The sequence below is a fragment of the Ptychodera flava genome, chromosome 4 (genome assembly GCF_041260155.1).
Source record: "Ptychodera flava strain L36383 chromosome 4, AS_Pfla_20210202, whole genome shotgun sequence".
In the NCBI taxonomy this organism is placed as follows: domain Eukaryota; kingdom Metazoa; phylum Hemichordata; class Enteropneusta; family Ptychoderidae; genus Ptychodera; species Ptychodera flava.
In genome coordinates, this window is record NC_091931.1 from 4,491,374 (window position 1) to 4,507,957 (window position 16,584).

The 16,584-nt window shown below is 38.8% G+C and overlaps 1 protein-coding gene across 1 annotated transcript in view; it reads right to left on the reverse strand.

The window, feature by feature from the left end:
• LOC139130573 (probable ATP-dependent RNA helicase DDX60) overlaps positions 1 to 16,584 on the reverse strand; it is a 125,490-nt gene that overhangs the window by 18,107 nt on the left and 90,799 nt on the right. Inside the window, exons 27-31 of the mRNA XM_070696321.1 lie at positions 2,425 to 2,594; positions 1,797 to 1,964; positions 1,194 to 1,317; positions 286 to 435; positions 63 to 167 (exon numbers count right to left, since the gene is read on the reverse strand). Coding sequence (XP_070552422.1) covers positions 63 to 167; positions 286 to 435; positions 1,194 to 1,317; positions 1,797 to 1,964; positions 2,425 to 2,594 — 717 coding nt within the window. The remainder of the gene's footprint in view (positions 1 to 62; positions 168 to 285; positions 436 to 1,193; positions 1,318 to 1,796; positions 1,965 to 2,424; positions 2,595 to 16,584) is intronic.

A 16,584-nucleotide genomic window follows, 5' to 3' on the forward strand; every position in this document is an offset into this window, starting at 1 on the left:
TTTTCAAAAAAATTTCATGTTCAAAAGAATAATGAAGTCAATGACAGAAAATAAACACCTACTTGTCTGTATTGAGTGGCGTCAAGGTAAACCGAATCACCTGCAAAGATGACAGTTTTACAAGGCATGTGGATACCCAGTGCCAGTGTTCCTGTTGCCACGACAACCTGTAGATAGACGGAAGACGATTTGTAGTGTACTGATATAGAGTAACGTACGTAATAACAGGGATCGGACATACATATATCGGTATTGCTACTTGAAAGTAGTGTTGAAATGGTTTACCTTGAGGTAACGCGTTCTGAACAAATTCTCGACAGCCTTCTTCCACTTGTTCCCCAAACCAGCATGGTGGTAAGCGATGCCACGCTTGAATGAGTTCCTGAGAGGATGTTTTTTTGTATGTCGTAGTTGGTGTAAAATTCTCTCTAAATCCTTTTCAGAGACATGGAAAGAATACATAGCACAGAATTATGCAAAGGTAAAAGAAACAAAGCATATTGAATTCATCGTGACAAAAAACTTTCAGTCATTCAAACTTCCTAACATTCACTCAAAAAGATTCCTTTCATCAAGGAAGGTAATAAATCCCCGGGCCCATGGCACCGTTTTACGTATATTTTGCTTAAATCACATGATATCGTTTAATTTTTCTCTCATCTTCACTTAGTCACTCTTCTTTAGCACCATAAGGTGTGTCAATGATGATATCTCTACTGTATAGTATATATGGTATATTTCCACCAAAGTATAGTGAACACCATGTAAATTCAAACTGCCGTTTGAACAAAACCCCATCCCCAGCCACTGCGACCCAGAAGCAAGAGGACTATTTTAGCAAGTAGACATGCATTTCTCAGGGAATACAATACCATAACGTGTCATAAGTTTGTTTGACACTAAAACGATGAAAAAAATTGCAAACAAGAGGCCGCCGAGGTTTTCATGTACCCTATGTATGTATGTATGTACGTTTGATCACAATGGCTCATTGTCCATTGATGTAGTTTTCACCGTCACGTAAATTCCAGCTGCTAACCAATGGAAGTCAATAAACAAATTAAAAGACACAATAAAGTCGCAGATTTAAAACAGTGGCAAAAATCACATATAACCTCACAAAATATGTTATGCTTAATTTGAAAATAAATTTTTGGTTCGGATTTTGCAACAGAATGTATCGTTGCAATTACCTTCTGATTGTGATGGCCTATCGATGCAAATGAACATTTCTTTCGAATCTCCTCTTCGTACTTTTCAAGGTCATGGCTGATTGGTGAGGAATCATCCCAGCATCCTTCGGATTCATCTTCCCGTCTACATTAACAAAATTGATATTTTACCCGATTTAAGGTGCACCAAGTGAGCGGATCATTCAATTCGAGGCTTTGATGGAACTTAATACTTTAAATATTGATTACACATGTTCTGTTCCGAAAATCATTTCAACTTTATCGATATTTGAATGATAAGTTGCTATACACTGATACATAAAATAAAGTTCGTGTTTTTTAATGTACAAAACACATTTTTTCATAATCCCTATCTTGGTAGAACTCAATTTTCCAGAGTTAGCACCCAAACAGTGTTTTGATTGGAAATGAATATCTCCTCCTTCAGACAAAACTTTGATGATGGGCTGTATGGACTGTCGAGCAGATGGATGGATATCAATACATGAGCAGCTTTCGTGAACAAGTAAATGCACTTAAATTGTAATATACTGATGTAGGATTGAGTAACTCTTTTAATAAATGACACACAAACACACCTACAGAGTACGACAACTAACTTACTCTTTCTTATCTCTTTGTCGTCTCAACATTTTGGCATGTAGAGTCGAATCTTTCTTAGCTTTTTTCCCAGCGTCAGATTTGTAAAACTCTTCCTTCAGAATCCGTTCCCGTTTTTCAAGTATACTTGTAACGTTTTCACACAAGTCTTCGCAAAACGTGCGATCAAAACTACAACGTGAGAAAATAAGGTTTTAAGCAAATACAGTAACACAAGAGCTAGCAAAAGACATGTTGGAAAATGTATTTCAAAGTGGGGTCACGATGTTATATTTCAAGACATGTCAAGATTATAGCACTTTTGGTTTTTTTTTTTCTTTCTTTCATTATAGCAGAACCCGTGAAAGTCATTTTTCGGTCTGTTTTCCACGCACAACTTGTTTATTCGTACAATCTAAAGGTCATTTGTACAGGTCAAGGAATGTTAAATCGATTTTGAAAGTGAATACCATTGCAGCATCTTAATTAGATCCCTGTATCTTCTAGTGTTGACATTAATGAATTTGAATCATTACTTTTTCTCATCAGATTTCTTGTCTACTAATTGTTACTAACAACAACTGTAATTACGTAAAACGACATTACATGTATGCTTTCTTCTGCGTTGTCAACCACCTTTAAGTATACTTACCTGAACACAAGAGCTGGCAGTTTGTCCTGGGCATCCAATTGCTCAATTAATTTGATGAAATTACAACCAATCACCCGACCATATTCAGATGTATGGTTTGCCCATTCACTTTCACATCTCTTTATTTCCTTTACTGGTTTTGTCCGTAATCTACTAATTACTCTCGCGATCTGCAAGATAAATGCTGTACTGTTACATCGGCGAACGCGTGTGAATGTTCTTTAAAATTGGTGCTTTGATCAGCAACTGGATGTTTTCTTCTGAATTGTAGATCCTTCAGGTGCACGAAAGCATGACCGGATGCCCGGGAATGGATTCAAGAAATCATCCTTGAAATTTGCAATCTTTTACGTCATAAGCATGATATCCCCTAAACATGTTGGCATGTCTTAAACTATTTTCAACCAATCATACACAATCTTATCTTCTTGAATCATTAGGACACACTTTTCTGATCTGGAAGTGCAGGGAAATGTAAATGCTCTCTGAATCCATTTTTGTAATTGAAATTTAACTACCCTTGTCAATGCTTTCGTGAAGCCTTATGTAAGGCTGATTACAAAGTGAAAAAAATGTCAGAAGACTGTGCTAAATGTTTAATATGACAAGATTAATTCAACAAGATTATTAATTCATTGTCAAAGAATTATAGTAAGGTAAGGTACGTACATGTTTATCTTGATGAGAGGAATGTTGTGGCTTTGATAATACTACTACTACTACTACTACTACTACTACTACTATGTCAACCAAGGTTAACAGGATGTTCCCTTGAATTAGTAACAACATATATTATTGATGGCTGTCTTCTACCATTGTTTTGCTTGACACATTTCAGTATGTCTTGTATTACCATCCTTGTTTCGCACCTATTTCTAGCCCCTTTGTTCCAGTTTTGACTCCTCCTGATGACATCGTTTTCAATCCACGCAACGTGACCTTTTGTTTCTTTATCACATACATAGACCCATCACATACATAGACCCAGTTATCCCTATAGTATGACGTCACACTATAGGTATATGACTACGATGAATCCATATTCCACATGTGGTGGATATGGGACCCGGACTACTTTTAAAACGTAAACAAAAAATCAGCTGTTCAGAACTTATTTTCAAATCCCTGAAATGCAAACGTGGGAGGGCAATGAAGCATAAGGAAATATGGAGTATTAAAATACAAGTATTAAATACAAAATACCGTCGATACTAGAATTTTTTCTGAATTTGTGTTCTTCGTCGTTGATTTGCAATTGAAACATTTTATTTCTACACCACTGACATTTTAATACGCTATGTTACCGGCATTATGTGTTGTTTTCCTCGTCAAAAGAACCCCTGTCGATGTCCATCAAACAACATAGAAAAACATAGCCGAAAACCCAAGACACGTACTAATCATCCCTGCAGCAGTAAGGGGTGGACCATTTGATATCCTGGGGGGTCTGGAAGATTTACAAACAATTCCCAGCAGATACAAGGAAAAAAAATTCTGCCTTAGATGACTTATGAAAAAAAAAACTGGCAAGCTAATGTGGAAGAAAAAAATCTGTCACAGTATCAGCAAGAACCTTTTGGGATGTAACTTTTTCATTTCCGTGCACCCTTCCTATCTTTCCAAAAGCCTCTTGAAATTAATTTTCAGTTACATTTGGCTTTTTGAATTGTTCACTGGTTTTCGATAAGTGAACACACTCTGTAGATCGTGCATATCATCTCTTGTGTGTTGACCAATAAATAATTCTGTTCTCTGGTATGTTTGCGACATGGACAGATTGCACTGACAAGTCAAATGACAGAATTTCAGAAGATGTTAAAATAAAACTGTCATCGTCAAGTATTATAATCCGTGGCACATTTCGGCCAACCAATAAACCAATTTGCATTTTCAAAAAAGAAAATCAAAATGGAACTAATTTTCAATTTTCAAATGGTTTTATCATCTTGATTATTAACTTTTAGGCCTATTTCTAAATTTAAACTCTTTGGGCTGAGATTGAAATATAGGAAACAGGTATGTATACGGTATATTTATTGGTGTGTATACTGAGGATGGCACTTTGCGGCCATTCAAATTTCCCTCTGACAAACTCTATTTCCAACAATGCACATTTCCGTTTTTTTCAATTTCCGATATACCAGATGTCCAATTTTCCCATTTTATTTGGGATGTGGCCCATTATCTTTTCATTACTATGGCAGAAATAACTGTATCAAATTGGAATTAAGGTGTAACATTAATCTCAGTGTGACCAAATGTACTGGGGGAGGGCTTGGTTATGATAATTCGCACAAGATACTTTTAAAAATTAGCAGGAATAAGGGACTGGTCAGTTTCTTCGGCCAAGGAGGCCGGTGGATTCATGGGGTCACCCTTTTTTTTACTTTGGTGAAGGGGTCACCTATTTTGAAATCCCAATTGGGGGGCAGTGTGTTTTTATATTTCGACGCGGGCTCATACTTGCCTAAAATGCATCAAATGCATCTTGCTAGCCATGAATTTCATCATTCAGTTTCATTTTTCGGCGCGCCCTTCGGGCGCGTAAATTTAATGATAATAAGACATATTTTTCAGAGCCCCGTCCTAGTACAAAACTTTAATATATCAGACATACATATATCTGAGATATCTGTATGTTTAAAATTTTTCGGCGCGCCCTTTGGGCGCATTTCTTTAAAATATCAAACAATATTTTTCAGCATGTCCTTCAGCTGCATGACTTTCATACAGATCAGATACATCATATATATATATATATATATATATATATATATATATATATATATATATATAAGAGATATCTGGATGTTTAATATTTTTCGGTGCGCCCTTCGGGCGCAGTAAATTAATATATCAGAGATATATGTTAGTCAATATTTGTAGTGACTATGGTGATACTCATGATATTTTATTTAATAACAAAAAGACCAACTGTATGTGTGTGAGATGCGATTCTTCTATGATTCGTCACATTCCTTCTGTGTATCTCAATGGAGTTAAATTAGTATTTGTCACAAAGAAGACACATTTGGGTTTTGTTCTCAACGATCACTTTCGTGATGATGACGATATCGAGCGACAGATGAGATGCTTTTATATATCAAGCTAATATGCTTATGAGAAAATTTTCTCGATGTACCTTTGAAGTCAAGAGTGTTCTTTTCAAAACATATTGTTATCAATTGTATGGCGGTCCAATTAGGACGAAATATTCTGATAACATTATGAGGAAATTGAAAGTTGCTTACAATAATGCTGCTCGTCTTTCATTGGGGTATGATAAACGTAGTAGTGCAAGCTCTATGTTTATATCTAACAGAATCAATAACTTTGATGCCTTGCTAAAAAGGCAAATTTATGGTTTAATGCAAAGACTTCTGAGAAGCAGTAATGATATTGTACGATGTGTGTATGACTCATTATATTTAAACTCCGAAATGATAAAGTTATGGAATAAGCTTCTTTTTGTATAACTTAACCAGCTGTGTATATTTATCACCAGATTTTCTGTTGTTGTTATATGGACAATGAGTCCGAAATAAAGTCTATAATAATAATAATAATATGTCAGAAATATCTTGATGTCTGTAAATTGAAAGTCTGTTTTGCAAAGTGTACTAATCATTATGAAATCTGCAGTTCATATGAAAAGCATGATAAGTTCTGGACATCTGGTTATGCATAAAAAGAGTGGAGTACATTCACAGCTCATTCAAAATACTGTATTCAAACTTTAGAATTGACACTTTTAAGTTCCTATCTTACGACTGACATGACAACAATTTCATTAAAACACAGAATGACTTAATGTTTTAAATAAACCCCAAAAATATAATATATATATATATATATATATATATATATATATATATATATATATATTATATATATATACATATATATATACACTGAATTATTCAATTTATATTCCACTTGTGTTTTACCTTTGTCGCGCGCAGGGGGTCACCCTGTTTTCGAAAGTTTGAATGGGGGTCACCCTGTTTTCGAAAGTTGGAATAGGGGGGTCAGCCACTTTTTGACGTCAACAAAAAATTATCCACCGCCCCCTCAGGCCAAAGACACTCACCAGTCCTTTATGTACAAGTCCGTTGATGTATGACAAACAGATTGATTTTGCAACATCGCTGCACTGAAAAAAAAATTCTTTGAAGGAAGAATGCAAAAAAAAAAATTGCCAGGATTCACAAGGAGGAAAAAAAACAATCAGTGGGACATGTGGGACATGTGGGAAAAAAATAATGCCCTCAAAATCTTTCAGACCCCCCCCCAGGATATCAAATGGTTCACCCCTAAGAATGTTTTCTGAAGCAACATTGACGGGTTTTAAGTTCAAAAACACGATCAATGCTGCCGCGGCAGTCAACGAGTCGAGCCCCCGGGTCGAGCCGAGGAAGCGAAGGGCGTTCATCATTTCTGACATCAATGACGATACTCCGGACTTGAGACTCATCAGAAGAAACGCTGTTTTATTTTTCAAGAGCGACGAGTTCACGGGTTTAAAGGTGCTAGCTATTGCTTTGTCTATGCATATTGTGCATCACGTTGTATTGTACCGTGTTGTTTAACTTCCGTCGTCTCGCGTCCGAGCTCAGAAGACTCGTTGCTCGTAGTCTTACCGATTGAGTCAGAGCCGAACATTGTTCTTCATTATATTTAAACAAGCTCATTTTATTCGTAAAATATTATACATACAATTGATAATTTCGTAAAACATAATAATTGGTAATTTTGAAAACTTCATACAAACTTTGCAAACCAGAATTCTTTGAACGATGTTCGAATATTGACAAAAATAACCCGTTCTCGGTTATACAATGCAGGATTCGGGGCACAATTTTTTTTTCGCCGAGGTCTCCGCTACGTATCGATCGGTATCGGGGGTAGCGGAAACCAAATAATCTTGAAATAAATAGATTTCTAGCCGTAATGATGTATTAGTACGCTGGTACAGATTTTAACGATTGTATTACATAATAGAAAAGCCGGACTTTTTTCTCTATCTTACACTTGACATTATTGATAGCCGGAACTTTTTTATAAATGAGCACCTACTTTCAAAGTGTCTATAAAACCTGTAAAATGAAATTTGCAGCGTTTGTAATCAAATAAATAAATCAAATTGGTGTCGGTTACGACGAATAAATTAAAGGGACGCTTTTGGTTGACCGGAGATTCAAATTAGTACAAGTAAGAAATCTTAAATCGTTTTTTTTTTTTTTTTCCTAAACGATCGCAACTTTGCCCAAAATTTTTAAAAATAATACAATTACATTTACAGATTTATTGAGCATTAAGAGGTAGCGGACATTTTCCCCATCCAGAATATGCTCAAAATCGGTAGACCATAGAACACAAGGTAGCGGACGGTAGCGGACGGGTAGCCGACAAGTTTCAGACATTATTTTCACAAAAAGATAATTTGGAGGAGTCAAAATCGGTAGCCCATAGGAGGCAAGGTAGCGGAGGGTAGCGGACATTTTTCCCCATCCAGAATATGCTCAAAATTGGTAGCCCATAGAACACAAGGTAGCGGAGGGTAACGGACATTTTTCCCCATTCAGAATATGCTCAAAATCGGTAGCCCATAGAACACAAGGTAGCGACGGGTAGCGGACAGTTTTCAGACTTTATTTTCTCTAAAAGATTGTTTGGAGGAGTCAAAATCGGTAGCCCATAGGAGACAAGGTAGCGGAGGGTAGCGGACATTTTTTCCCATCCAGAATATGCTCAAAATCGGTAGCCCATAGGAGACAAGGTAGCGGAGGGTAGCGGACATTTTTTCTCATCCAGAATATGCTCAAAATCGGTAGCCCATAGAACACAAGGTAGCGACGGGTAGCGGACAGTTTTCAGACTTTATTTTCTCTAAAAGATTGTTTGGAGGAGTCAAAATCGGTAGCCCATAGGAGACAAGGTAGCGGAGGGTAGCGGACATTTTTTCTCATCCAGAATATGCTCAAAATCGGTAGCTCATAGAACACAAGGTAGCGGAGGGTAGCGGACATTTTTTCCCATTCAGAATATGCTCAAAATCGGAAGCCCATAGAACACAAGGTAGCGACGGGTAGCGGACAGTTTTCAGACTTTATTTTCTCTAAAAGATTGTTTGGAGGAGTCAAAATCGGTAGCCCATAGGAGACAAGGTAGCGGAGGGTAGCGGACATTTTCCCCCATCCAGAATATGCTCAAAATCGGTAGCCCATAGAACACAAGGTAGCGGAGGGTAGCGGATATTTTTCCCCATTCAGAATATGCTCAAAATCGGTAGACCATAGAACACAAGGTAGTGGACGGTAGCGGACGGGTAGCCGACAAGTTTCAGACATTATTTTCACAAAAAGATAATTTGGAGGAGTCAAAATCGGTAGCCCATAGGAGGCAAGGTAGCGGAGGGTAGCGGACATTTTTCCCCATCCAGAATATGCTCAAAATTGGTAGCCCATAGAACACAAGGTAGCGGAGGGTAACGGACATTTTTCCCCATTCAGAATATGCTCAAAATCGGTAGCCCATAGAACACAAGGTAGCGACGGGTAGCGGACAGTTTTCAGACTTTATTTTCTCTAAACGATTGTTTGGAGGAGTCAAAATCGGTAGCCCATAGGAGACAAGGTAGCGGGGTAGCGGACATTTTTCTCATCCAGAATATGCTCAAAATCGGTAGCCCATAGAACACCAGGTAGCGGAGGGTAGCGGACATTTTTTCCCATCCAGAATATGCTCAAAATCGGTAGCCCATAGAACACAAGGTAGCGGAGGGTAGCGACGGGTAGCGGACAAGTTTCAGACTTTATTTTCACTAAAAGATTGTTTGGAGGAGTCAAAATCGGTAGCCCATAGGAGACAAGGTAGCGGAGGGTAGCGGACATTTTTCCCCATCCAGAATATGCTCAAAATCGGTAGCCCATAGAACACAAGGTAGCGGAGGGTAGCGACGGGTAGCGGACAAGTTTCAGACTTTATTTTCTCGAAACGATTGTTTGGAGGAGTCAAAATCGGTAGCCCATAGGAGACAAGGTAGCGGAGGGTAGCGGACATTTTTTCTCATCCAGAATATGCTCAAAATCGGTAGCCCATAGAACACAAGGTAGCGGAGGGTAGCGGACATTTTTCCCCATCCAGAATATGCTCAAAATCGGTAGCCCATAGAACACAAGGTAGCGGAGGGTAGCGACGGGTAGCGGACAAGTTTCAGACTTTATTTTCTCTAAAAGATTGTTTGGAGGAGTCAAAATCGGTAGCCCATAGGAGACAAGGTAGCGGAGGGTAGCGGACATTTTTCCCCATCCAGAATATGCTCAAAATCGGTAGCCCATAGAACACAAGGTAGCGGAGGGTAGCGACGGGTAGCGGACAAGTTACAGACTTTAATTTCACTAAACGATTGTTTGGAGGAGTCAAAATCGGTAGCCCATAGGAGACAAGGTAGCGGAGGGTAGCGGACATTTTTCTCATTCAGAATATGCTCAAAATCGGTAGCCCATAGAACACAAGGTAGCGGGAGGGTAGCGGACATTTTTCTTTTCCCATTCAGAATCTGCTCAAAATCGGTAGCCCATAGAACACAAGGTAGCGGAGGGTAGCGACGGGTAGCGGACAAGTTTCAGACTTTATTTTCTCTAAAAGATTGTTTGGAGGAGTCAAAATCGTTAGCCCATAGGAGACAAGGTAGCGGAGGGTAGCGGACATTTTTCCCCATCCAGAATATGCTCAAAATCGGTAGCCCATAGAACACAAGGTAGCGGAGGGTAGCGACGGGTAGCGGACAAGTTTCAGACTTTATTTTCTCTAAAAGATTGTTTGGAGGAGTCAAAATCGTTAGCCCATAGGAGACAAGGTAGCGGAGGGTAGCGGACATTTTTCCCCATCCAGAATATGCTCAAAATCGGTAGCCCATAGAACACAAGGTAGCGGAGGGTAGCGACGGGTAGCGGACAAGTTTCAGACTTTATTTTCTCTAAAAGATTGTTTGGGGGGTCATCGCTTTTTCACTGGTAGGAAAGGGGGGGTCACCACATTTTCAAAAACATAATACCAACAATAAAGTTCACTTTATGCCATGGCCATGATCGACCCTCTTTACCGGCGGGCCGCCTTCGGCGGCCCACTACAATAAATATACATTATGTATTACCCATGACCCTCTTAACGGGCAGACGCCTTTGGTGGCCCACTCCAATTAGGTTTACTTCATGCAATGGCCATGATTGACCCTCTTTACCTGCGGGCCGCCTTCGGCGGCCCACTACAATAAATATACATTATGTATTACCCATGACCCTCTTAACGGGCAGACGCCTTTGGCGGCCCACTCCAATCAGGTTTACTTCATGCAATGGCCATGATTGACCCTCTTTCACCGGCGGGCCGCCTGCGGCGGCCCACTACAATAAATTGACTTTATGTAATACCCCACGGCAATCTTACCGTAAAATTCCCAATTGAAGCCGCGGCTTGTATTAGAAACATGTTTGAGGGATCCCTGGGATCACGCACTGAATAATGGTAATGGCCGCGCGCCTTCAGCGGCCCTGTCCAGTAAAGTCTACTTTATGCAATAGCCATGATCGACCCTCTTTACCGGCGTGCCACCTTTGGTGGCCCACTAGAATAAAGTTGACTTTACGTAATGGCCCATGACCCTCTTAACCGGAGGGCTGCCTTTGGCGAACCACTCCAATAAAGTTTACTTTATACAATGTCCATGGACATGAGTTGTCTATGGAAATGAAGTTAAAAATTGCCTTTCAGTCGTCCTAATTAACAGACGTTTCAATGGATGTGGCTGAGAAGTTTGTGCACTGGCATCGAATAAAGTGCGCCGCGTACCGGAGTTCAAATCCAAACCATGCGGGTAAATTTGACATATGGGTTTTGGTTATTTTTCAGGGGGGGGTCATCAATTTTTTTCGTCTGACAAAGGGGGGGTCATCGTTTTTTCACAAAAAATGCAGGGGGGGTCTATATTTTTTTGAACACCGGCGACAAGATTTTGCCGCCCCCCCCCCCCCCCAGGCCGTAAAAACTGAACGCTCCCTAACTTGATACCTGCGCTCGGAATTCTCGTTTGCATCCCCAACGGGGCCAAACTTCGTAGTGGAGTTGGATTCTCCTCAGCCGAGTGTAGCGCGCCATATACCCGGTTCTCTTGACACGGACGTTCATGCAGACCACGGAACATATGCTTTTTGCTGCAGCGGGCATTGCTCTGACAGCTGTAGATTTATATAGTTTGCGTAATTGTCAATTGTACTCCTGTTGGGCCTCTTGAAATAAAAGCTCTCGTTCTTGCTAGCGATGTCGCAGCCCGGTCATTGATTGTCTGTTTGCAAGTAAGTGTTAAGTGCAAGTAATAAGTGTTAGCTCCATGGCTCGAGCGATAACAGTAGCCGAGCCCCATTCAACTGATTCAAGGAAATCATGATCAAATGTGATCTCAATCTAGCGTGTAATTACTAGATTTGGTAAGTTGGTATGCTTGTGAGAGATCAGCCGCCATTTTAACAAGCGGCAATATAGCAAACATTATCAACCCGTAATCATCGTGGGTGGAGGGACGGTGCCGTAATGTATAGTGCGGCATTCTTGGATATGTTGACAACAGGGGGACCCCCTTAGGAGCATGTGCAGCGCGACGACCACTGCGCTTTAACTGAGTAAAGTGTTTCACCTAAATAAAGTATGTTGTCATTTACACGTTAGTCACTTCGGGTCACGTGTTCATAACAACTTTGGCAAACCCAAAATGTCCAAGTTACTTTGTAATTATTTAAAAAATCACTCTGTGCATGTTACTATGTCATTATTTGTGATTTACTGACTGATAGGCATAGGCCAGGACGGGATTTAATCGATATAGCTGTCGGACATTTCTGTCAAAACTATAAATGGTACCCCTCCCGGACAATAATTTAATCGGCTTCATATCAGACATTATTTGTGCAGTTTCTTTTCCTTCACTATGGCCCGGGACGGAGGGGGGGGGGGGCAGTATTGAATTAATAATAATTGTCAGAAAATCATAATTAACACTTTATTTGTATATTACCGGCATTAAAATCGAGACGGTAGGGGTCATTAATTTAGGGCTAGGCCACTATTTTTCATGCAAAAGATTGGGGAAGGTCTAACTATTTTCCACGCAACCAGAGTTGTGCCTCGTGTAACACGGTGCAAACCGTACATCAAAGATCTGTCCCCATTCTTATGCCATTCGAATAAACCTCGAGTATAACCAAAACCCTTTGTAATATGCCAAGGTGGATCTGTAAGCCGCGAATGAGATCTGCAGACTGGTCAAGCCAAATATTCTGACGTCTTCGAAGTCACCATGACCGAGAGGACAGACTGACAAAAATGAGATTGCGACTGTGACTGACGAAATCACTGCTACAGTGATATAACGCATCACGTTATTACACAGGCATAAAAAAATCACCACAGATGACGCCCCGACGAAACAAATTGTAGTCCACGATTAAGGACGAGAAACACTAAGCGTTGAATTACTTTAAGACGCAGTTCTAAACTTAAAGATCATGCCACGATAAAAAAGCGAGCTGTAACACATGAAAAGAAGAGACAAGTACATGGGCAATGAGGTATTTCAGTGTTTCAGGGTCGCTGAGAGAACCGGCCCCCTTTCACACTAAGAATCTCTGATAAATAATTATCTAGAAACGCATATGAACCATTTAATATTCGAAAGCTTAGATATTAACCAAACCAACTGCGCTTATGTTGTATCAAGTGCTTACTCAAGTATCATGTTAGGGACGGACCATTAGATCTTGGGAGGGGGGGTGGTCAAAAACAGAAAAAAAAAATTTCAGAGCAGAAAGTTAGGAAAAAAAAATCTTCAAACTAGTTTGCAAAATAAAAAAAAAATAAATAAGAAGACAAAGGCGTAAAAAAAAATCTGCAAAAGTCTTTAAAATTTTGAATTTTTTTTAGATTTTACCGACAGAAAGCAACTTTCTGTATTTTTAGTACATCCTCCAGGCACATTTTTAATTTTAATTTATACATTTAGAGTGACTGTATCCCTTATACTGGAAGTTGTGATTATCTTATCTTTTCAGGACTTTTGTATTCTGATCATTTGAAAATTATGAAATTATAGAGCCTGTTTTCTACTTGTTTCCTGCGTACAAACCAAGCAGGTACACTAGGTAAAACATTGAAACTATGGTATGGTTGTCAAGACAGAAAGTTGTATTTGCCTTTTAAGATCAAGGTAAACAGATGCAGGCCACATCAGTTTCATTTTTTTCACAGCATTTTATTGCAATGATGAATGCAAGAATGGGTGAACAAGTAGAAACACGTCAATAATGATAAAACATCATATCAAGTCATTATGTATTTTTTTGCTTTTAAAAAGGCATTTTCTCAAAAAACAGCCTCAAAAAACAACAGCAACACATGTTTTAACATTCAACAATACACTACGTAGAATGCCATCTATCCAACAAATCCCAACACAAAAACACACAAAAGGGTTGAACTTTGAAAGTTTCTCGATAGCAAATACTGAATAAATCTGCATGAATAATCGTTTTTGTGTAGCAAATTTCAAAGAAATTGGACAAGCCCTTTCAGAGAATACAGATTTTTTGACCATGAATGGCATAAATTGCCCTAAAAAGACAAATATTGAAATTTCAACACATCTATACACATCCAATCAATTTGGACATGCTGCTACAGAGAAGTAGATGTTTTGATCAAAAAAGGGCAACAATTGCTCTAAACACACAAATATGCAAATTTAACTATATTATTTAGCTTATTTTAGCTTCTCAGCTTGTCAAAATCAATTGTAAATCATGAGATATGCATGATGTTTGGTGGGGTGAATGTAGGCATTTCACCACGCAGTAGAAAGGGAAGCCAGGAAACCAAAATAGTCAATTTTCAAAACTATAGGAAGCTACTGAGGAGCAAGAAGACCATGTTTCAGAGGAAGATGTGTAATCCGAAAAAAATGCTCCCAAAGTGCCACCAAATAACACCATTTTTATCTCTATTTTTCAAAAGCTCCAACAGCAGGAGGGGGGACACCCCCCTCCTGACCTCCCCCTGCTAAAATACTCCCAAAGTGCCACCAAATAACACCATTTTAATCTCTATTTTTCAAAAGCTCCAACGGCAGGAGGGGGACACCCCCCTCCTGACCTCCCCCTGCTAAAATACTCCCCAAGTGCCAAAATAGTCAATTTTCAAAACTATAGGAAGCTACTGAGGAGCAAGAAGACCATGTTTCAGAGGAAGATGTGTAATCCGAAAAAAATGCTCCCAAAGTGCCACCAAATAACACCATTTTTATCTCTATTTTTCAAAAGCTCCAACGGCAGGAGGGGGACACCCCCCTCCTGACCTCCCCCTGCTAAAATACTCCCCAAGTGCCAAAATAGTCAATTTTCAAAACTATAGGAAGCTACTGAGGAGCAAGAAGACCATGTTTCAGAGGAAGATGTGTAATCCGAAAAAAATGCTCCCAAAGTGCCACCAAATAACACCATTTTTATCTCTATTTTATCCCCCCCCCCCCCGTGACCGCTTGCGTGGCCGCTTGTGGTGCTTGGCACCACACATCTTTGCCCTCTTTATCTTCAGACAGCGACGAACTAAAAAAAAATTATAAATCTGAAAATTTACTCTGAAAAAAAATTTTGCACAGCTAATCTCAATTGGAAAAAAAAATTTCAGAAATTTACAATAGTAAAAAAAAAATTTTCACAATTTCATTGTGACCACCCCCCCCCCTCCCAAGGTCTAATGGTCCATCCCTTACGGAAAATTTAAATAACCTTTAAAAATCTTTTGTGACAATGCAACAATATACCCGGTAAAAAATTGTACACCAAATATCAAAACTATCAGACAAGTACTTTTTAGGAAACATTTTTTGACCAAAAATGACAAAAAGTGCCCCAAAACTCTAAAATTGTAGATTACGTTATAATTTGAATATCTCACATTTTGCCCATCCCTTTGAACCTGTATACCAAATACAAAAGCTGTCAGACAAGTGATTTTGGTGAAAAAAAATGTTTTACCAAAATTGACAAAATTTACCTTAAAGGGACATTAGCTGTAACTTTTTACTAATTTTTCACTACTCTGTTTCAATGTATCAACTACAGAATTTTACTATAATCCGATCATCATGACCAATACTCGGTGTCCTGGTTGCCAACACGGCTTGTATATGTGAAATGACCATTGCTATTGTTGATAAATGTATTGTAGTCCGGATCTAGCTGAATACAAAATTTAAACAATAACAATGCAGATATCGATTATACTCACATAGGGTATATTTATGAGCTAAATATTAGGAATTTCCCCATGGTTTAGGGATTCAACAGAACTGCAGATGATACACAGAACAAACAAAATTTAAAAATGACCAAAGTTACAGCTAATGAGTCGTTAAAGTCTAATGTGGTGTTCCGTATACTTTCATATATGTATATATACAAGAACGTATATCGAGTATATTTTACCCAGTGAAAGTACGATGAGGTAGGTAGAATACTACTACAAACCAAAATTCGCAGGATTTCCCTTTTTCTACCTCATTTGCATATATTTGATACTGACAAGTACATGTCAACAAATTCACATCTCCACCCTCGCGTGCACCTGTACACCAAGTATTAAGATGGTAGGTGCTGTGGTTTTGTAGTTTTTGATGTAGATGGACACACATCCGCACGTACTATAATACATACATACATACATACATACATACATACATACATACATACATATAGAGTCTGACATACAGACGCTACCAACTCACCATATAAGCTCTCTTAGGTATATATATACATACCGAAATGTGAGCTAAAAACTTCAAAAAGATCTACATTCTGTCAACATTGTTTGAGCCAGTCACAAAATTAAAGTTACAATTACTAGGTGGAGTAAGTGAGAGTATGTTCTGAGTGAAAAGAGAGACTAGTCGTATACTGAGAGTATTCTTTAGTATCTCAACACAGCGACCATATTAAATTCAAGTCCATATTTCAATTCAATTTGTAGTGATACCAGTACTGATTGTACACACTGTGTCGTGAAGACAAATTCTCCGGATTTCATTATCTTGAGGGAATTGAAAAAGACACA